This window comes from Neoarius graeffei, chromosome 25, assembly GCF_027579695.1.
Source record: "Neoarius graeffei isolate fNeoGra1 chromosome 25, fNeoGra1.pri, whole genome shotgun sequence".
NCBI lineage: Eukaryota > Metazoa > Chordata > Actinopteri > Siluriformes > Ariidae > Neoarius > Neoarius graeffei.
Window position 1 is genome coordinate 49,767,889 of NC_083593.1, and position 23,462 is coordinate 49,791,350.

Here is a 23,462-nt window from a genome sequence, read left to right on the forward strand (position 1 = left end):
TGTCAACCTTCAGCAAGTTCAATGCATTGGAGAGAAAAAAAAAAAAAAAAGTTCTCGTCTACAGAATCCCCCCACAGCATACTAGCATTTATACAAGCTACAAGAGCCATGCAGTCTTGCCAGGGTGGAAAAACCCAACTACCATAAACCTTTGGGGATTGTGGCCTAGTAGAGCTTCATCTAGCAACACCCCTGCAGACTGGATATTAAGACAAAGTCTGGACTATTATGGAATCAATTTTGTGCCAAAATGTTCATACAATACTTTTGAAATAAGTCAATTTTTTTTTTGACTGGCAAACAAATTATTCATGTAATCGTGCAAAATCAGTCCATTACTCTTCAGAAACCTTTTATTTTTGCTCCACGTAATTTATTTTGGTTGCGATTCCAGCTCTCTTGTTTGCGCTCCCTGACTTTTTGCTTGCAGTTTTGGCACAAACTTCACGGGTGGGTGGGTTGTCCAGGAATGCATTCCCACTGGCTAACTTGTGTTTTACTGACCACTACACTCAGCCATTCCCTACTCGGATTCTGGCGGACTGTTTGACGAGTGACCGATCCATTGACCGTAAATAAGGCTCGAGTGGACTTCAGTGGCAACTAGGATATTGAATTTACACTTTGTTGAATTAATTCAATATCATAGTCGCCACTGAAGTCCACTCGATCCTTGTTCACCGTCAATGGATCGGTCACTTGTCAAACAGTCCGCCAGAATCCGAGTAGGAAATGGCCGCAACAGCCTCTGGGGAATGGTTGAGCGTAGCTGTCAGTCAAAACACAAGTTAGCCAATGGGAATGCATTCCTGGACAGCCCACCCACACAAAGTTTGTGCCAAAACTGCAAGCAAAAAAAGGTCAGGGAGTGCAAATGAGAAAGCTGGAATTGCAACCAAAATAAGTTACGTCAAGCAAAACTGAGAAAGACATGGAACAAAAAAGGCTTCTGAAGAGTAAGAGACTTATTTTGCACGATTACATGAATAATTTGTTTGCCAGTCTAAAAAAAAAAAATTGACTTTTTTTGTATTTTGATTTGTCGTTTTTGTTTGATATTTCAAAAGTATTGTATGAACATTTTGGCACAAAATTGATTCCATAGACTATTGCCAGTCCCCTTTTTAAAAAAGTCAACCATGTAAAACTTACCAAAACCAAGGCATTTTTAAAACCCACCACATTAAAAACAGGAAGACAAGAGACACAAAAAGGAATACATTAAGCATGCTTTAATAGATAAACTTTAGCAAAGCAAGCATTTCATAATGCTTGAGACACTCCACTTTACCATCAAGTGGAACAGGACAGGGGTTCTTTGAACTGCAACCTGGCAGGTCACAAGCAATGCTGACCCAACCACAGCACAAACCAGCTGATTGAAGCCCACCAATTTCTATACACAGAGCTGCCAACAAGCCTTTGAGAAGCATTGGAGTTAGGGAACACTAGATTTTTTCAGAAACCTACTGGTTCATAGTTAAAGCAGGAGCAAAGCTCAGCTGTTGTGTGCCTCGCTGTGTTTGGAAACCACGAGGGCTAGAAAGTCCTGGAAACAGCCCATAGCCCATCAAGTCTTGGCTTTGGGAACCACTGTAGAAGCCTGAAGTGCTAGAAGTTAAGCCATTAGATGCAGCACTCACCAAGGTTTGCTGCTCCAGAGTTAATCCAGGCACAGAACCATGTTTGTTTATACTCTGCCATGTCTCAAAGTTACCATAGCAGCTGATAATCCACTGGGACAACCTATAGCAAGTTGAGCCTTGGCTTTGAGAACCACCATTGGATGCCACGCTCTCAGAAATCTGCTGAGTCTGAGTTAACCTGGGCACCAAGCCAAGCTGGTTTACACCTTGTTGGGCCTGGGAACCAACAAAATGGCTTAAAGGTCTTTGGGACAGCCAGTCAGCAGGGAAGCTTTGAGAACCAGTGTGGAAGCCAGAACGCCTTAGGACACCTTCAGTTGCCTGCTGGTTTAGTGTTAATGCAGGAGCAGAGTTCAGTTGACTTGTGCCTTGCTGCGTTGGGAAACCATAGGGGCTGGAAAGTCCTTGAAACTGACCATAGCCAGTTGAGCTCCTGGCATTGGGTACGTAGGAGCCCAATAAGCTGGAGGACCCATTACCTGTTGGGGCATGTTCAGTTGCTTGCTGGATCATGGATAAAGCTGAGGCAGAATTCAGCCGAGTTGTGCCTTGCTGGGTTGGGAAACTACCATAGCGGCTAGCAAGCCACTGGGACAACCAATGGCCAGTTGAACCTTGGCTTTGAGAACCACTGTAGGAACTTGAAGTACTGGAAGAGCCATCAGACATTGCACTCTCGGAAGCCTGCTGGGTCACAACATAGGCAGGAGCAGAGCTTGATTGACCACGTCCATACTGGTGGGCAAGCCCTTGAGAAAGCCCATAGATAGTTGGTCTTTGCTGGTGCAAGGGTGAAGGGACCATGTTAGAGGTCATACTCACTGAATAGCTTGAATCTCTAGAAGCTTGGCCATGGGACACAGTCTCAGGAGCTGGAACATCTTGAGTAGATGTTTGCACATGCTGAACAATGTTTGGACTTTGAAAACCTTGAACAAATTTGAATACAGGCCTGTATTGACCAAAAGAGGCTTCAGGCTCCAGGGCTTCAGATGAAGATACTCCTGCCTGAGAAGCTATGCTAGTTTGCAAAACTCCAGAATCTAGTTCGCCTTCATCTCTCATGGCTGTGGCAACTTGGACTCCATCAGAAGAGAACACCGCTTTCTGAAACTGATCCACAGGGGTCCAGGCAGAACCACTGTACCATCCCTGTGCAAGCCTCTCACGCCACACTTTTAGGAAGACAGACAAGTCTCTTTAGACATGTTTAAAAAGAAAATTCTGAGAGTCATTACAAGGTAGTGGACACTGAGCCAAGCTTTATAATAACTTACCTCCAAGTGCACTTGCATCTTTTAAGTGAAGTAAAGCAATGAACAATAACCAGAGCCTACAGAACAAGAGAGAATTAAAAAGACCAAACAAACCCATGTTATAGGAAAGAAAGCCAACATTACAAAATATTCATAGCCAGTTACCTGTTGCAAACCCACATAATGAGAAAACTGGTGACTACCAGAAAGCTTGAGGCCTACCATAAGCCAACCTCACTCCCAAATCAAAAACTCTTAAGGCCTCGTAAGCCTGCCTTTTAAGGCTGTAATTCAAGTCAGCTGACAAATTAACTGCATACATCACATGACTCATCATTCCAAGTTCCCTTCTTCAGGTGTGAAACTACTGATTTATTGATCTTGTGTGCATGAACAGAGCAAAATGGGACACATGTTCATACTGTGCAGTAAATATTGGAATTGTTTTTTTGTGAAATTCATCCAAGATGCAAAATAAAGTATAATATTTGCATGGATTATATGGGTCATTCAAGAATTCAGGGTACATTTCGCGTCTCTGAGATAAACCTTTTGTTATTTTCCACAAAAGAAATGGTTATTGAATTAGTTTTGAAGAATAATGCAAATTATGACAAACTTTCACTAATAGCAATGCTTGATGTACATTTTAGACCCAATTTATCCATAAAACATTAACTAAATGACTCCCACCCCCACGGTGGTGTAGTGGTTAGCGCTGTCGCCTCACAGCAAGAAGGTCCGGGTTCGAGCCCCGTGGCCGACGAGGGCCTTTCTGTGTGGAGTTTGCATGTTCTCCCCGTGGGTTTCCTCCGGGTGCTCCGGTTTCCCCCACAGTCCAAAGACATGCAGGTTAGGTTAACTGGTGACTCTAAATTGACCGTAGGTGTGAATGTGAGTGTGAATGGTTGTCTGTGTCTATGTGTCAGCCCTGTGATGACCTGGCGACTTGTCCAGGGTGTACCCCGCCTTTCGCCCGTAGTCAGCTGGGATAGGCTCCAGCTTGCCTGCGACCCTGTAGAACAGGATAAAGCGGCTAGAGATAATGAGATAAGATGAGACTCCCACCCCTCCCCCCACATTATCGGCTGTGTTTGACTCCTGATTCATCCATTCAACTCGAATAAACATGAAGTGATTCAGTCTAACAATCTGTTTTCGGGGGGCGTATTCTATTAACTGTTATAAAATCAGTTGCACAGAAAGTCTATTTTCTTTATTTTGTGAAATTTCAGTCATAAAAATATATATATTTTTTAATCCGTCCCAACATTCTTGTCAACTCTGTTATAAAATTACAAAATCCACAAAGACTTAATAATACGCATGACACCTGCACCGAGAAACGCCACTTCCTCTGGCAGGAAACTTCCGAAAGGCAGTGAGATGTGTTATGTTTCTTGTCTCATTAATTCGAACAAAACGTTGAGGATACACTAACAGGAGATTAATTATTTGTCAACTCTGTTATTGTGATCCTGGAGTGAATTTCTCGCTCATTTTTTTTTTTTAAACATGATTAAAAGCCATAAAATTGTTTTTATTCATGCTGTGTGGTAGCTAGTTTGAGGTTAGCATGTGGGGTTAAGACACAAAACGGTGGGAAATGTCAACTCTGTTACCCTCGATTCTGTTCACGGATTGCCCAGTTCGATGGGAACAGAGTTGACGATGACTTAAAAAAAATGTTTTTTTCCTTCTTTCATCACTTGAAATGTACCCGCAATTACAGAACGGACCACGTGCTTTGGTTTATCAAGACAAAATGGCAGTTCATACAACACTTGAAAGGTCAGCGAGAAGCTGAGATTTTGCACGCAGAATCGGTGTTATGATTTATTTATCACTGGAGTATTTCGTCTGTTACAAGTGCGATATTTTCTGGGCACGGCCCAAACAGTTCTGCTTTTGGTTTATAGAGACAACTGACATTTTTAAAATGGGGGAATGGCAGAAATCTGTCTGGGAGCATGAAATTGAAGAAGATTGGTAATAAAATTACAAAACTATAACCTAGAGCCCTTTCTTTGTATACGGATAGCTGGACTGAGTTGTTGACCCTGGATTTGTCTGGACTGTCTCTTCTTTGGGGTGAGAACAGTAACACTAACTCCACATCACATCACCACGTCCTTGTTTATTTTCTTATCACGTCACGTCTCAAAGTGTTTAATTCCTGTTATTGCCAGTACAAATAACTTTTTATTTATTAAAGAACATTTTACCCATTTATGTTAAATAAACGGTTCTCAATTTTTCAAACCTAAGATTTTCGTAGTCTCATATGCTGTAAGCCCAGATTAACGGAATACTGTGAGTGATCTGCACATCACATTCACTATGATAGAAAAGAAAATCAGGAGGAGAACTGTGTTTCTATCCAGTTCAGGCACTTAAAGGCTCATCCTTTATTACAAGATATAAATCATTGTACAAATCCACAGCTTCCTCTCACACCAGCACTACTTCTACACAGTAGTTAACTTACAGCAGATCCAACAAGCAAACCCAAATCCTCTTCTCATTCACAGTAAAAGGGGATGACTTGGAAAGAACGAGGGATGAACTGATCCTGCTCTCTCTCATTTCAGAGAAAAGGTGTTGCTGTGAGGACATCCTGTTTGCTGCGATTCTCTTGGAGCAAAAGATGAGCTTCGGGTAGAAATAATGACCAGTCAAGCTTTCGGGGGGGGGGAACACACACACACACACACCCACACCAACGGACAGGATCAGAAAATTTGTTAAATTGGATAATAATCCAGTGATTCAGGAAAGTTTTGGTCCAATAGCCATGTTCAGCATTGCATCAATACATCCCTATTTAAAAAAATAAAAAATAAACCCCGACAAAACAGAAGGACTCGCTGAAATACAGACAAATCTGAAAAAATTGAAACCATATTATAGTATTTAAAAAGTAATGGGTGAAATGGAAAAAAGGTGCACTTTAAGAAAGCAAAACCTTCTCATAAGGTCAGGAGGTAAAATGGCTTGAGTGCGTCCGAGATTGTATTTAGAAACTCCACATTTAACGGTTATTCCACAAAATCGAGTCGTACGCGAGCCGATAGCCGACGAGGCGCGTAGCACCGAGTTATCTGTAATCCATGTCGAACATGATTGAGTGGAATAACTGTTTTATTCTATCCACATTCACTGGATTTTGAGTAACGGAGCATTTTATTTTTAGAAAATTTGATAACTTTGTAAACAAACCGGTGAAATGACAGGAGCAATTTGTGAAAAATGCGATAATTCTTGGGAAAAAAATATATATATATACACACGTTCATATTTTGTTGCTTTTTTTTTTTAAATAATTTTTCGGGTTTTGTTTTCAAATAGAGTTTTTATTTCGTCCTCAGTTGGTTCAGCAACACACTCCGCCATTTTGTTTTTCTCTACTCATGGTATATGAGCTAATATCCTAGTAGTAGAGTAGCCAATCAGAGTGCACGATTGCTCATATCCAGTGAATGTGGAAAGAATAATCGTGGATATTTTCCGCTGCAGGACGTATAACCCGAGCTATTTAAACTGCATGAGTCCTGTTTTTCCTGTGAATCCTCATGGACGTATTGAGGAGGACCATTTCATATGTATTTTTTCCACTGCAGGTGAAGTTCAGTTCCTTAGATGATGGTTATATAAGGGGCCACATTGACAACTTGACTGGAACTTACCGAGACGGTATTTTCGCCATCTGACACAGTTTATTTTTCAAAATAGCTGAAAACAGTCGAAAAGCTTTTCAGGAGTGTTTATAGGATGAACTAATTAGGCTTATTTCATATTAAACGTTTTTGTTCAGGGGTTTGCTGATGGAGATGCAGTTCTTTACTCTGCTAATCCACTGCCATTAAACACCACACACTCTTGATCTTTAAGTGTGCGCTCCTGTGATACCAGATACCATTCAGTAGTACTTCGAAGTTAAGGGAAGCCAACTACTCAAAACACAGAAACGAGTTTGTTCACCGGCCTTGTGTTCTGCCTTTTGAAGAGCTGTGAGAAAATCGCCAAGAGTTCCACTATTGCTTCCGGGACAGAAAAGAAAAGAAAAAGGGGGGACAGCTGGGCTGTTTTAACAAGTGTGCAAATATTGTCAAGTTTAGAAATACATATGATGTGCATTAAAATTAAATCGCTCACGAGTACTGGAAACACATACAGCACATTTTCCCTTCCTGGGGAAACCCTGAAGCATGTATCAGCTAGAAAGAAGAAAAAAAAAAAAAGAAAATTAACTGAATGGAGCAGAGGAAAAGGGAAAAAAAACCCTGCCTGTTAGTTAGAATAACAATTTAATACCAAGCTGACACCGACATGTTCGCAGTAATCGACCCGACAATGAATCCCGGATAAAAATAACACAACACTCCCCAAAAAAAAAATTTAACAAAATAATTACCGGTACGTTTAGTGATTTTGTGAGAATCAGGATCTCGTGCTAAACGGGACAAAAGCTGGAGGTCTCTCTGGACGGATCTGACCTGTGGATCGGATCTCAGCCAGAGCACGATCATATCATGAAGAACGGCCAATATCGACATCCAAATATACCCTTTTCAACCAAAAGGGAATGGGTTCTTGAATCAGCTCCGTCGAGATTCCTTGAACCTTGGTCCCAGATTGCGAACCAGCCCACGTTTTCACCAGTTTTGAGCAGAACCAGAAGTCAACATCAGTAGCAAGACGGCAGAGCGCATGGATTACCTACGAGATTTTTCAATTACTGCAGATATTTTCCATTCTGAAGATGCATCGTTTCCCATTGCTGCACTGTACTTCCTGTCCAAACTAAAGACACGCCCACTGATGGTTCATGCTGGAAAAACCAGTTATCGTTTGGTTCTGGCTGGAAACCAACTTTTCAGTTTCTGAACCAATTTATTTATGGTCGAAATGCTTGGTGCTGAGTTTCCCAAAAGCATCGTAGCACAAAGATAATTGTTAAATGGTAGAGCGAGCAGTACAACGAACACTCTCTCTCCTAGTTAAGAAGCTTTTGGGAAGCCCACGACTGAACGGTTCAAAATTTGGTGCACGAATCAGAACTTAAGCTGTTCCTTGTTGGTCGAAAAGGAGGGGTAGGAGAGATTGCACGTTCAAGCAATAAATTACAAAAAACAACCCAATTTCATGTCTCTGATCGGCCATGACACGTTCAACATCTAACATCTCTGAAAAAGGTTCTCCGAGAAAGAAAAGGTTCTTTCACTTGTTCGACAGGTCAACCCACAACCCAAGCGTAAACTCTATTCGCTTGTACCAACAGATCGTTGTGCACTTTTGTACATTGTACATTTTTTTTTTCCACCAAACCACTCCTATATTTTAAGGTAGAAATGAGGGCAGTGATTTTAGAACCAGATAGCAGAACCGTTCTTGCTGAAAGTGCATTGTCGGATACCTGTGTATAAGCAGATCAAGTTCTTCTCGAAAATCTCTGAGAAACAATTATTTTCTGAACTAGACCAAGTTCAATGAGAAACGTTATTATTATAATCATTAACAACAATTTCCTTCATTATCAGGAATTCTACCATTATAATAATCCCACCACCTCCAATCCAGCCCAGTATAACCCAAGCTATAAATCCATAGACTGAGTTCCAAGTCTTCTTTTATTCCCTTTCATTTAGTGCAAGCAGCCATAATAATATCTCCTTCTCTCCAGCAGGTTTGTTGATCATCAAGTCCACTCTCTCCATCTCTTCCGTTATCAGACAGGTTCATTTGGTGAAAGCGGCCACGACAGCCCAGAGCAGCTCGTTGGCACCGGATTTGGTTGCCTCGGTCTCGGGTTCGAGCTCGAGCAGCGTGCGTACGCGCTTCGTCGCGAGCTCATACTGCTCGTCCTGCAGCGGTGCGAAAGCGTTCTCCAGTACGTCGGAGGAGTGTGCGAGGAGGATGAGAGCGAGCAGACGCTTGTCCATGCGCTGAGGCTCCCTCACCCACTTGTCGAGCATGGCTTCCTGGAGCTTCTTGACAAGGCGCTGCTTCACCGTGCTGTTGCTCAGAGGGTGTGTGGTCATGTCGAATAGCAGGAAGTTCTGCTTCTCTGTGCTCAGCACACCTTTCTCCACCAGGTTCTTTGCCAGACGTTCACGAACATTGCGAAGTTGGTAGTGAAGTTTCATGGGATTCCACGTCTCTCCTGTCAAAAGCAAATAAAGTATACAAGGAAAGAACACACAAATTGGAAGAGTGAAACGAGTTCAACACCTTATGACCAATCAGATTAGAGATTTCATCAGTGCTGTGGTATAATATCCATTCTGTAGATTCTGGCTGTAAAGTGATATGGAAGAGGTATGTGCTTCTTCTCACCACTGAGCAACTCGATCCAGTTCTGCACCGTCTCAGGAGGCTGCGTTTCTTTCACGTGTTTCAGCGCCTCATCTAGCAACACGTCTCCTGTGGGAGTATCGGATTTGCACAGCACCTAAATGCACACGGGAGAACAAATTAAAATGAATGCACTTGGAAACTGAAGCAACACTTTCATGTTTTTCACCCTCAAGAGGATTCCATTGTTTTGGCAGGATGTGCAGGTTTGATCTTCATCTCCAGACTAAAAAACCAGAAAAACCAGAAACACTTTAATTGCCAGGTATGTGGACACACATGAGGAATTTGACTCCGGTTCACTTAGCTCTCATAGTACAAAACAGATAAAAAAGCATAGACACAAAAACAAACAAGCAAACAACAACAACAAAAATAGGTGCATAGTGCAAAGTAATCCAGGTAAGTCAAGTATGGAATAGTTAAATAAAGTATACAGTGTGCACAGAATGACGGTATGAGTGTGCAGATATTTTACAAGTGATATTACTGATATATGAATCTGGATTTTAGCTGTTCATCACAGAAAGGATTTCCCTTTTGGTGCATAGTGCAAGGATGAATAGTAAATATAAATAAGTATAAATAGAAGTAACAGTGAGCACAGAATGACAGTACGAGTGTGCAGATATTTTGCAAGTGATATTACTGATATAGAATCTGGATTTTAGCTGTTCATCACAGAGACAGCCTGAGGGAAGAAACTGTTCTTATGTCTGGTTGTTTTAGCATACAGAGATCTATATCGCCTCCCTGAGGGGAGAAGATTAAACAGATTGTGACCAGGGTGTGATGGATCCGCAGAGATGTTACCTGCCCGTTTCCTGACTCTGGACAGGTACAGGTCTTGGATGGAGGGCAGGTTGACACCAGTAATTTTCTCTGCAGACCTTATTGTCTGTTGCAGTCTGTTCTTCTCCTGTTTGGTGACCGATCCAAATCAAACAGTGATGGAAAAGCAATGAACAGACTGAATGATGGCAGAGTAGAATTGTATCAGCAGCTCCTTAGGCAGGTTGAGCTTCCTGAGCTGGCGCAGAAAGTACAACCTCTGCTGAGCCTTTTTGATGACAGTGACTGTGTTTGTCTCCCACTTCAAGTCCTGAGAGATTGTGGAACCCAGAAACCTGAAGCTTTCAACGGCAGTCAGTGTTGTTGGTGATGGGCAGCAGAGTGGAGGGGCTCCTCCTAAAGTCCACTGTCATCTCCACAGTTTTGTGCGTGTTCAGCTCCAGATTGTTCTGACCGCACCACCAGACCAGCCGTTCAACCTCCCGTCTGTATGCAGACTCGTCACCGTCCCGGATGAGGCCGATGACCGTTGTATCGTATGCAAATTTCAGGAGTTTAACAGACGGGTCTCTTGAGGTGCAGTTGTTGGTATAAAGGGAGAAGAGCAGTGGGGAGAGCGCACACCCTTGGGGGGCGCCAGTGCTGACAGTCCGAGTGCTGGATATGATGCTCCCCATCCTCACCTGCTGCTTCCTGTCAGTCAGGAAGTTTGTAATCCACTGACAGGTGGAGGAGGACACAGTGAGCTTCCAGAGAAAGAGTGTTTAACGTTCCAGAGCTACAGAAACAACAACGTCTTATAAGTACCAGTTAACAACATACCAGAGGTTATGCTGTTAACAATAGATAAACCATCCCCCCTCCTCCCAACTACAGATTGGCGATACCCCCCCAAACCCAGCCCAGCAATATCCCCTCTCAATGTATGGCTCGGCAATTACCCCCCCAATTCAGCCTGGCAATACTCCCCTCCCCCAAACATCGGCCCCCGGCAATCACCCCCACCCCACAGAGACACACACACTTCGTCAGCACCCTCCCCTAAACTACAGCCTGGCGACTTCCCCCACTACGATTCATCAATACCACCCTCCCCCCAAACTACAGCTCGGCAGTATTAACACCCCCCCACAAAACTATTACTTGTCGGTACCACCCCCAAACTACAGCTTGGCAGAACCCCCCCCAGACTACAGTTGCTCAGCGGTATCCTGCCCCCCCACTATGACTTGTTGATACCACCCCCAAACTACAGCTCGGCAGTATCGATACCACCCCAAACCACAGTTCTATGGTATCCTGCACCCCAAAATAACTACAGCTCAGCAGTATCCCCCCACTATGACTCGTTAATTTCTCCCCCCACTACGACTCGTTAATTTCTCCCCCCAACTACAGCTCAGCAGTATCCCCCCATTATGACTCGTTGGTTTCTCCCCACTATGACTCGTTGATTTCTCCCCTCCAACTACAGCTCAGCAGTATCCCCCCACTACGACTCGTTGATTTCTCCCCATTATGACTCTTTGATTTCGCCCCCCCAACTACAGCTCAGCAGTATCCCCCCACTACGACTCGATTTCTCCCCCCCAACTACAGCTCAGCAGTATCCCCCCAGTATGACTCGTTGATTTCTCCCCCCAGCTACAGCTCAGCAGTATCCCCTCACTATGACTCGTTGATTTCTCCCCCCCAGATACAGCTCAGCAGTATCCCCCCCACTAGGACTCGTTGATTTCTCCCCCCCAGCTAGAGCTCAGCAGTATCCCCCCACTATGACTCGATTTCTCCCCCCCCAACTACAGCTCAGCAGTATCCCCCCCACTATGACTCGTTGATTTCTCCCCCCCAGATACAGCTCAGCAGTATCGCCCCCACTAGGACTCGTTGATTTCTCCCCCCCAGCTAGAGCTCAGCAGTATCCCCCCACTATGACTCGATTTCTCCCCCCCCAACTACAGCTCAGCAGTATCCCCCCCACTATGACTCGTTGATTTCTCCCCCCAGCTACAGCTCAGCAGCATTCCCCCACTATGACTCGTTGATTTCTCCCCCCAGCTACAGCTCAGCAGTATCCCCCAACTATGACTCGTTGATTTCTCCCCCCCCCAGCTACAGCTCAGCAGCATTCCCCCACTATGACTCGTTGATTTCTCCCCCCCCAGCTACAGCTCAGCAGTATCCCCCCACTATGACTTGTTGATTTCTCCCCCCCAGCTACAGCTCAGCAGCATTCCCCCACTATGACTCGTTGATTTCTCCCCCCCCAGCTACAGCTCAGCAGTATCCCCCACTATGACTCGTTGATTTCTCCCCCCCAGCTACAGCTCAGCAGTATCCCCCCACTATGACTCGTTGATTTCTCCCCCCCCAGCTACAGCTCAGCAGTATCCCCCACTATGACTTGTTGATTTCTCCCCCCCAGCTACAGCTCAGCAGTATCCCCCCCACTATGACTTGTTGATTTCTCCCCCCCAGCTACAGCTCAGCAGTATCCCCCCCACTATGACTCGTTGATTTCTCCCCCCCAGCTACAGCTCAGCAGTATCCCCCCCACTACGACTCGTTGATTTCTCCCCCCCCAGCTACAGCTCAGCAGTATCCCCCACTATGACTCGTTGATTTCACCCCCCCAGCTACAGCTCAGCAGCATTCCCCCACTGACTCGTTGATTTCTCCCCCCCCAGCTACAGCTCAGCAGTATCCCCCACTATGACTCGTTGATTTCTCCCCCCCCAGCTACAGCTCAGCAGCATTCCCCCACTATGACTCGTTGATTTCTCCCCCCCCAGCTACAGCTCAGCAGTATCCCCCACTATGACTTGTTGATTTCTCCCCCCCAGCTACAGCTCAGCAGTATCCCCCCACTATGACTCGTTGATTTCTCCCCCCCAACTACAGCTCAGCAGCATTCCCCCACTATGACTCGTTGATTTCTCCCCCCCAGCTACAGCTCAGCAGTATCCCCCCCACTATGACTCGTTGATTTCTCCCCCCCAGCTACAGCTCAGCAGTATCCCCCCCACTATGACTCGTTGATTTCTCCCCCCCCCAGCTACAGCTCAGCAGTATCCCCCACTATGACTTGTTGATTTCTCCCCCCCAGCTACAGCTCAGCAGTATCCCCCCCACTATGACTCGTTGATTTCTCCCCCCCAACTACAGCTCAGCAGCATTCCCCCACTATGACTCGTTGATTTCTCCCCCCCAGCTACAGCTCAGCAGCATTCCCCCCACTATGACTCGTTGATTTCTCCCCCCCAGCTACAGCTCAGCAGTATCCCCCCCACTATGACTCGTTGATTTCTCCCCCCCCCAGCTACAGCTCAGCAGTATCCCCCACTATGACTTGTTGATTTCTCCCCCCCAGCTACAGCTCAGCAGTATCCCCCCCACTATGACTCGTTGATTTCTCCCCCCCAACTACAGCTCAGCAGCATTCCCCCACTATGACTCGTTGATTTCTCCCCCCCAGCTACAGCTCAGCAGTATCCCCCCCACTATGACTCGTTGATTTCTCCCCCCCCCAACTACAGCTCAGCAGCATTCCCCCACTATGACTCGTTGATTTCTCCCCCCCAGCTACAGCTCAGCAGTATCCCCCACTATGACTCGTTGATTTCTCCCCCCCAGCTACAGCTCAGCAGCATTCCCCCACTATGACTCATTGATTTCTCCCCCCCAGCTACAGCTCAGCAGTATCCCCCCCACTATGACTCGTTAATTTCTCCCCCCCAGCTACAGCTCAGCAGTATCCCCCCCACTATGACTCGTTGATTTCTCCCCCCCAGCTACAGCTCAGCAGTATCCCCCCCACTATGACTCGTTGATCCCCCCACTATGACTCGTTGATTTCTCCCCCCCAGCTACAGCTCAGCAGTATCCCCCCCCCAGTATGACTCGTTGATTCCCCCCCCCCCCCCCACTATGACTCGTTGATTCGCCCCCACTACAGCTCAGCTCTATCCTCCCCCAAACTACAGCTTGGTGATATCCCACAATTACAAGTTAACAGGAATCGGGAATAACCCCATGCACATACTGACTCTGGGTGCCAGACTGGTGACTTTAATGTTTTCCTGCTGGACAGCGAGTGAGGAATTTAGTGAGAAACCGCGTCCTCTGAGGCAAGATGATCTTCAGACTATCGAGTTCTCAAGCTACCTTTCAGAATGTTGCCACAGCTGCCAGGATCACAGCCTCTACAACTGATACACAACTTATCCTGAAGGTGTTTCAGCATGGGTGTGTGCGTGGCATTCCCCTCCCCCCTCCCACACTACTCAGGAAGACAATGTACAAATAAGAGACTGAGGAGCAAGAAAAACTGGCCAAACACCCAAGGTGAACAACATCAGACAGCTCTGATGCTGCACGAGTGACATCAGTCTGTGTGTTGGCACGCACAACCGGTGTGTTTGCCACAACAGAAAACCTATTCAGTTTCTCAGGTAACATACTGTGAAAGCAGGGGCGTGGTCATGCACCGGTTTGTGAATGGAGGGCAAGACCAGAAATGGTGAGTGATTAGGACTGATACCCGAGAGGAATTGTCCTAACAAGTGCTGATCACACACTACTGCATGTACACACACACACGCGTACCTTTCTGGCCAGCAGGCTTTTCCTCCTTATGCCGCAAGGTTCAAGTTGCAGTCGTCCTCGGAGGCTGAGCTCGATCAGCATGCAGCCTCTCAGACCTGAAGATATGCAGTCATTCCAGAATGACGTGTAACCCTGCAACGACACACACACAAAATTAACCAGACATTAAAAACAGTTGTACCTATTAATTATTCTTCACTTTTTTTTTTTTTAACTGAAATCTCTCTTTTTGCTGGTTTTCCCCAAATTTCTCTTTCGATTTCTTTCAGAGTTTTGACTTCGAGACTATATTTCAAGCTTGTGAGATATATACGCTTCCACTGGACTTGTTAATGAATCTAGTTTGGTGAACATTCGCGAAATTCTATGCATTTAAAGTTAAAGAAATTAGATTTTTCATTGTGCCACCTCGCAAAATTGAGGGAAATCCGAGCTGAATTACAAAAAGATGCCGCTGTGTCAGCTGTTTCTCTCCGATACTGCTGCAAGATCTACCTCAATGCAGTGTCACTAATAAATCTAGTGCGCACACACACACAAAGTGTTCAGGATTTTAAGGGGACTGGGTTTCTGAAGATATATCTGACAGCTGGGAAAACAGAGGCGAAAGGAGAAGGAGGAAGAAAAAAAAACAGGTTGCTGGGCAAACAGGCTGTTAGGTGGAGTGGATTAACAAAGAAATGCGATACTGTGACAAGTATTACAATTACAGCAATTATATTCATGCCTCACTTCCTGCTCCTTAATTACTTCCAGAAATTAAATTTTCTTACTATTATGTATTGCAATAATATCTGGATCAGTGTAAATACAGATTTATACTTTAGATCTAAAGAACCGAACCCTCATCTATCCGGGGTTCCTGCTGGCGCTCGTCACGATCATCACTGACGCACAGAAATGTACTAGCAGTCATCACAGTGACAAATGTATTTGTCATTATCATAAATCATCTTTTCTAGAAATCTCCCCGTTTGCCGAAATCCAACCCCAGTGAAGAGACTTTGGAAAGCCAGAGTGTAAACAATAAGCACGTGCTTGTGGCCAATAAAAATCGACTGCACGTAATGACCACCAAACTTTTGGCCAATCGCGGTGCGTCTTGATCAGCCTGGTGTCGTGATGTAATTATCTCTGAAGATGATTTAAGGGCTGAAACAGCCACAGCGGGAGGGCACACTCAGAGTCCCGACCGCCCCCAAGCACATTGGACAGTGTCAGTAATACAAGGGTTGGTTTAAAAAAAATAAATATTCGCCAAATTTAAAGTGCTGTCAGCCAACAAGCAACTGAAGGGAGCCAAGTTTCGGGCAGCATGGCGTACCGAGTCCCTGTGGCAAACGCAGTGGCGTCATTAGGCCCCATCACTCAGGGTTATTTTCGCCAAAACGAAGAGATTAATAGAAGACAACTAGCCTGGGCCCGCCCATCAATAGAAGACAACTAGCCTGGGCCCGCCCATCCTAAGCGTGACGCAACACGAGGGCCTGTTCCGAGCTTAGTCTGGCCAGGCAGGCTATCTACAGCATTTCCAAGCTCCTGAAAAATCGGGAACCAATCAACTTTGAGCATCTCCAACGGCCCTGGGTAGAGGCGTGTTCAAGGCAGTGACGTAGTAGAACTGCGACCGGAAGCCATAGATTGTTTACAGAATCTATGCCGGAAGCGCTTCATTCACTAGAAACATTACGAACATGGAGCAGCGGCAAGCCTTTGACACAGCGGTAGATGCTGTATTGAAAGCATTCAACGGGAAGTTCTCATTGAAAATGGAGCAAAGAGCAGCCCTGGAGGTATTTATCTTCTTCCTGTTACTCAAGCAGTTTCCGTCGCGTCACATACGTCAGAGGAAAGAGTGATGTGACTGGTTTAAGCTTCGTCACAGCCTTTTCTGGCTTCGACCAGTAGCAAACTGAGGCATTTCAGGGAGGCGGGTCAACCACGGGCTCTGGGAAATGGTTTGGCTTAATAGCTTGGCCAGACCAAATGCTCGCAGAGCTTTGAAGTCACATTAGCCAGGCTAGAAGACAACTGACTTGGATGTGATCTGGGGTTTTGAATGTTGTTCTATAATAATGTAGCTTCAAATTTGTCTTTGTGGTCCTAAAAGCGAGACATGTGAGTGAGGAATGAGATGTTTATTAAAGTCAGGGTTTTGTCTAGAAAAATCTAGTATGAGGGCGCTCACCATGGCGAGGGAACGAAGCGACGGGGGGGGGGGGGGGGGGGGGGGGATGGTGTGCCAGTTGTCCGTCCCCCCCCCCCCCCACCGTGCGAAGCCTTTGAAAAATTGAGGCTACAATGGGACATTCTGAGGCTATCTGACAGGGAAATTGTTCCAAATTGTTTGTCAACATTGAAAAAGAAAGAAGTAATCTTCTTCTGCCCCGGACAGTCTTTGGCTTTCTTCCGCTTCGTGCCGCGGGATGACATCTTTAAATGCCCAAGTGTCAACAAAAACCAACTCGCGAACTACTTCTGTCAAAAGCTCCCGCGCCGGTGGGTGAAAGGTCATTCAGTCTCGAGAAATCTCACTCTACAAGTCAGCTGACCTTGCATGTAACCCATGTCAAATCTCATGAGAGCAGCCGCGACAAGTAAACAACATGGCGCCTCAATCTGGAAAACGCCAATTTGGATTGTTTTTGCACCGTCTGACGGTGTATCTACTATGATTGGAATATTTTTGGAGTAATTATAACGTATTTGATGATCAGACACAGTCACGTGGTGTTGCTGGGATGTTTTCACGGAGAAAAGATCGTTTTGAGAAAGCTTGCATGTTGTGCAGTAGCATACAAGTGCATGGCCTAAGTGTGACTTGGGGTTCAATCGGCATTTCGGTAAGAGGGCGCACTCCGAGAGTAAGAGGGCGCAGCGCCCCTGTTCCCCGGTTTAGACGAAAGCCTGAAAGTGATCAATTTTACTCATGACATTTAAGTCAATTGGCACGTATCAGTTTCCTGAGACATTATGCGTGTTGTTGTAAATAACTCAAAAATAATGAGACAGAAGCTGAAGTGAACTCTATACATTTAAAGAGCGCAGTCCACAAATCACTAATAAAGATGGTATAATCTTTGAATGCGTGTTGGTGATGATAATATCTTATGATGGCGGTGGGAAAGAACTCTTTCTGAACAGCTGACAAGAGTCTATAACTATGGATTGCCTCCCTGTAAACTGTCCTTGACTGTTTACACATTACTGGGTGGCACGGTGGTGTAGTGGTTATCACTGTCGCCTCACAGCAAGAAGGTTCCGGGTTCAAACCTCGCGGCCGACAGGGTGGAGTTTGCATGTTCTCCCCGTGTCTGCGTGGGTTTCCCCCACAGTCCAAACACATGCAGATTCGGTACAATGGGGCCACTGTAACTGGTGCAAGCTGTAGTGGTTTCCCAGCCATAATGTATGTACATATATAGATCTTGCTATGGCAAAGCTAATAAATAAAAATAAAATAAAATAAAATCATGCTGCTGTTTACATCTGGTTACATTGTTGGCACATTCGCACATTACTGCCCTTCTGCTGCTACGTCTGACCATTGCCTTATTTTACCTCATTTACCTTTATTTTGTACTATATTGGGTGTTTTTGTTTCCTTTGCACTATATTGCCTATACCTTGTATTACTTCTTCCGCCTATTTATTTGTAATTGGCATTCATGGTGGACGGCAAACTAAGAATTTCATTGTGCAAGTGGACATGTCCTTACTCTGCATATGACAATATAACCTCGCCAACCTATCGATGCCAATCTCCTTTAAAAAAAAAATACAAGCTCCAGGAAAACCTGACTGAGCCCCTGGAGTTTTAGCTGCTAACGTATGATGATAAATGCAGCGTCGTTCTGTGTTCGGTTCATAAATCGACAGGAAATTCACATTCCTTCACTGCTGTTTGTTCCAAGATTCTTCTCCACTCTGTAAATCAGGCTTTGTGTTGAAGTAAAGGCTAAAGTGAGTCCTAATGCCTCTTTTGAATAATTCCCTGCCAAAATAAGCTCAAACTAAAGAGCTTGATGGTGCACAGTGCACCCAAAATCAAGTCTTTCTGATGAGGAGTCCAAATTTTAATATGTAATCGAGAGGCCTAGCTGTATCCGTACAAATATTTTAATTGTGCCAGTTTGCTGAGTATTAAGTCTACTTTGATAAGTCGGTAACTAAGTATAGGTAATCGTATGGGCCGAGTAAAATTAAGGATTGATTTCACGAGTGATTTAGAAGTTTTGAGGGCGGCACGGTGGTGTAGTGGTTAGCGCTGTCGCCTCACAGCAAGAAGGTCCGGGTTCGAGTCCAGCGGCCAGCGAGGGCCTTTCTGTGCGGAGTTTGCATGTTCTCCCCGTGTCCGCGTGGGTTTCCTCCGGGTGCTCCGGTTTCCCCCACAGTCCAAAGAGATGCAGGTTAGGTTAACTGGTGACTCTAAATTGACCGTAGGTGTGAATGTGAGTGTGAATGGTTGTCTGTGTCTATGTGTCAGCCCTGTGATGACCTGGCGACTTGTCCAGGGTGTACCCCGCCTTTCGCCCGTAGTCAGCTGGGATAGGCTCCAGCTTGCCTGCGACCCTGTAGAACAGGATAAAGCGGCTAGAGATTGCCCGAGTCGCAAAACTTCGAAATCACGAGTGAAATTGATCCTTAATTTTACGAGGAACCATACGATTACTTGTTAACATATAAGGCCAAATTCATACTTCGGAAGCCATTCAAGTTCACAACATTTGTCATTTACGTTTTCTGAACCAATCAGGGCGCGAGACTATCTTGCACGTTTGAATCAGTTTCTAAAGCGTCCTTCATCATGACACGACACGAGGATTTTGAAAGTGGTTTCAAAGATTTTATCGGAACTTCTTTATAAAAGCCTGCGAGAGAGTCTGGTTCGTAGTTTCCCCATTTTCTTTCCTCACATCTGCATAAAACTGCGATAGCACCTTGTCTAACTCACAGCATTCATACGCCACTAGTGTCGTTTATTTGTCTTTCTGCGGCCCATTTCTTAAACACGGAAAGCCAAAAATTTGTACTTTTTTTTTGGTATTTTCATTTCCGCTTGCAGCTTTCAACTGGTTTATCATTTCTTCGTCAAATATAGTGAAACTCGGCATTGCTGAGTCAGCCATTTTGTTGACAAAATTTGCTCATTTTTGTGGCCGTAACCAAGCAACGAACTAGCCAATAGCATTTCAGAAATACAATCCGTGTTAAGGGGGAAAAAAAAAAAAGCCCTTCTTGATTGACCAATCAGAATTGAGTAATTTGGCCCTATGTATTATAAAGACAAATACAGACTAAGAAAGAAAAAAAAATGAATACTTATTGGACGTTATTTTTCAAGGAAAAAAGAGTGGAGAATATTTTCAGAACCCAGAAGGAACCCTGTTTATCTATGGGTTGTTTTACAATCAGGGTGCAAAGTTTGTGTCACAGGGGTCCAAAATTCAAATTGATTCAAACTGGTTCTTGTACCGGTTTTTAAGTGAAGGACAAGTTGAACAGATTTCAGGTAATTTTTTGACGTGTATGGTAGTTTTGTGTAATCTGCTATAAAATGGGAGAAACAAATGAAGTGATTCTCGGAGAGGACATTTTTTTTTTTTGACAATTCAGAATCCTACGGAAGAGCAATAGTTCCACTAAGAAACATATATATATATTTTTTTTTAATTTCTGAGAAAAAAACTCAGAATTTTCAAGATTAAAAGTCAAAAATTGAGAAAGTCGAAATTTTCGAGAAAAAAAAAGTCGAAATTTTCGAGAAAAAAAAAGTCGAAATTTTCGAGAAAAAAAAAGTCGAAATTTTCGAGAAAAAAAAAAGTCAGAAATCTGTAGAAGGCGGGCTTCCATACGGCAGTGACACTCACTCGCGGCCGGTAGACATGAATGGCTGAGACCAGAGCCATGGAATTCAGAGTTGTGACAACTGGGGTACAGGAAGTCGGTTGGTGATGTGATTCACGTAGATTCAAATACTTCTAGGCAGCGGCTTTCTGTTTGCTAGAGACTAACACAGAACCACTACATAACAAGCAAAGATTAAGTAGAAACGAATTACATTTACCTTTACCGCACTTTGTGTTCTACGGTCACTTCCTGGAACTAGTGGAACTATGTCAATGGCGATCTATGTGTCTAGTTCCAGGAAGTGGCCGTAGAACACAGAAAGTGCGGTAAAGGTAAATGTAATTCGTTTCTACTTAATCTTTGCTTGTTATGTAGTGGTTCTGTGTTAGTCTCTAGCAAACAGAAAGACGCTGCCTAGAAGTATTTGAATCTACGTGAATCACATCACCAACCGACTTCCTGTACCCCGGTTGTCACAACTCTGAATTCTATGGCTCTGGTCTCAGCCATTCATGTCTACCGGCCGCGAGTGAGTGTCACTGCCGTATGGAAGCCCGCCTTCTACAGATTTCTGACTTTTTTTTTTCTCGAAAATTTCGACTTTTTTTTTCTCGAAAATTTCGAGAAAAAAAAAAGTCAGAAATCTGTAGAAGGCGGGCTTCCATACGGCAGTGACACTCACTCGCGGCCGGTAGACATGAATGGCTGAGACCAGAGCCATGGAATTCAGAGTTGTGACAACTGGGGTACAGGAAGTCGGTTGGTGATGTGATTCACGTAGATTCAAATACTTCTAGGCAGCGGCTTTCTGTTTGCTAGAGACTAACACAGAACCACTACATAACAAGCAAAGATTAAGTAGAAACGAATTACATTTACCTTTACCGCACTTTGTGTTCTACGGTCACTTCCTGGAACTAGTGGAACTATGTCAATGGCGATCTATGTGTCTAGTTCCAGGAAGTGGCCGTAGAACACAGAAAGTGCGGTAAAGGTAAATGTAATTCGTTTCTACTTAATCTTTGCTTGTTATGTAGTGGTTCTGTGTTAGTCTCTAGCAAACAGAAAGACGCTGCCTAGAAGTATTTGAATCTACGTGAATCACATCACCAACCGACTTCCTGTACCCCGGTTGTCACAACTCTGAATTCTATGGCTCTGGTCTCAGCCATTCATGTCTACCGGCCGCGAGTGAGTGTCACTGCCGTATGGAAGCCCGCCTTCTACAGATTTCTGACTTTTTTCCTCAAAAATTGAGATTGTTTCTCAAAATTTTTTACTTTTTTCTCGAAATTTCTGAGTTTTTTTTTTTTCTCAGAAGTTTCCAAATAAAATATAAAACCCTGGCCCTATTGCTCTGCCGTAGAATCCACTACTTCCATAGTGCTTTTAAATATAAGGCTGTAAGCTTTGTGTTAGTTGTCTCTAATATTTATGTCCCAATATCTTGACCACATTTTAGGATGAAAATAATCATTTTAGATATGTTATTTTATATTGAAAAGTTAGCTGTCTCGGAGAGGACTTTTTTTTTTGACACAATTACATACTAATTTGATCAAAAAATAGTCTGAAAACTTACTGGCATTCAACATTAAAGCTTAACTATGTTTCCAATGATATGGAACCAAATATTTGTTTTATGGTATAGAATGATTTAAGTGCATCCCTTTTGGAGCTACCTGTGGTCAAAAAAGCACTTTTTTCTAAATGACACGAGTAATTTTGCTAAATATGACATATATTGCCATACATTCACCAAAAATAACGTTACCAATTTTTTTTTCATGGTAAATAGAGCTATCACAGGGCTACAATAAACAACCAAGTTTATTTAGTCGAGCCTTTTGATATTTTAGATAATAAGTGTTAAATGTGATTTTTAGCTTGCGTACCCTGATTGTAAAACAACCCCTATGGCTTCTAAAGTTGGATTAAATATTATAATATATACTGGATATCATTATTATAATATAAAATAATATCACAAGGGTGTGTGTTTCAGATTATTATGTTGCTGTTTAACTTAGGACTTCTCAGAAGAGCTCCACTTATGCTTTCAATGACAACGTTATTTTAGTCCATTTATTAATTGTTTATTAATTACAGTGTGCGTGTCCCACACCTCTCTGTCCTTCAATCCTAAAAGCAGCACTTCCTCCATCAGTGTGAGCCGTGTTTCCTTCGAGTCTCCCCACTCATCCTCGTCCTCCTCCCCGCGGCGCTCATCGTACTCGTCCCCGTTGGAGCTCTTCTCTCTGTCGGCGGCGGCGTTACGCGAAGCCTCGGTCCGCCGCTGTACCAGGCCCGAGGCCCTCTGCGTCAGCGAAGTCATTATTCTGGTCCTCTGCTCACCAGCCCGCCCCAAAAACCCTCTTTAATAACACATCAGTCTGAGAGGGAAGCGGAAAAAAAAAGGATAAATTTCTCCTCGGCTCTGAAACACTAACTGTTTGTTGACGTGGATGTTTACTGACATCCAGCCTGGATTTCCTGATTCAATATGGCGGCCGTGATGACGACAGAGATCTCCGTGGTGACGCCAGAAATCCCGGAAGTGGGCAGATAATTTATTTTATTAAACCACACCCATTTCAAGCTGTACTGCCTTTCAGATTTTTCTAGCGTACTAGCGCAGGGCTTTTCAGTGTGGGAGAGTCAGAGAGCAAATAAACAACAGCGCCCCCCACCGCAACTTTTGTTATTCATCTCATCTCATCTCATTATCTCTAGCCGCTTTATCCTTCTACAGGGTCGCAGGCGAGCTGGAGCCTATCCCAGCTGACGAAAGGCGGGGTACACCCTGGCAGGGGCGGTTCTAGCCATTTTGGGGCCCTAGGCGAAATACAGACATGGGGCCCTCAAAAGTCAGTCTTGAAACACACATACAGAATATCCCTACTTGGCACATGCCATATCTCATCTCATCTCATCTCATTATCTCTAGCCGCTTTATCCT

The 23,462-nt window shown here is 44.4% G+C and overlaps 2 protein-coding genes across 2 annotated transcripts; both read right to left on the reverse strand.

The window, feature by feature from the left end:
* Nucleotides 1-1,092: 1,092 nt before the first annotated feature.
* LOC132873860 (uncharacterized) lies at nt 1,093-3,783 on the reverse strand. Its single transcript, XM_060909670.1, has 2 exons — nt 2,924-3,783; nt 1,093-2,821 (listed from the first exon to the last, which is right to left on the reverse strand). Exons 1-2 carry the CDS (start codon nt 3,018-3,020, stop codon nt 1,467-1,469), a joined length of 1,452 nt encoding a protein of 483 aa, XP_060765653.1. The 5' UTR covers nt 3,021-3,783; the 3' UTR covers nt 1,093-1,466.
* Nucleotides 3,784-5,275: 1,492 nt separating this feature from the next.
* Nucleotides 5,276-23,011, reverse strand: golph3b (golgi phosphoprotein 3b). Its single transcript, XM_060908153.1, has 4 exons — nt 22,629-23,011; nt 14,654-14,785; nt 9,239-9,353; nt 5,276-9,065 (listed from the first exon to the last, which is right to left on the reverse strand). Exons 1-4 carry the CDS (start codon nt 22,836-22,838, stop codon nt 8,641-8,643), a joined length of 882 nt encoding a protein of 293 aa, XP_060764136.1. The 5' UTR covers nt 22,839-23,011; the 3' UTR covers nt 5,276-8,640.
* Between the last annotated feature and the right edge of the window lie 451 nt (nt 23,012-23,462).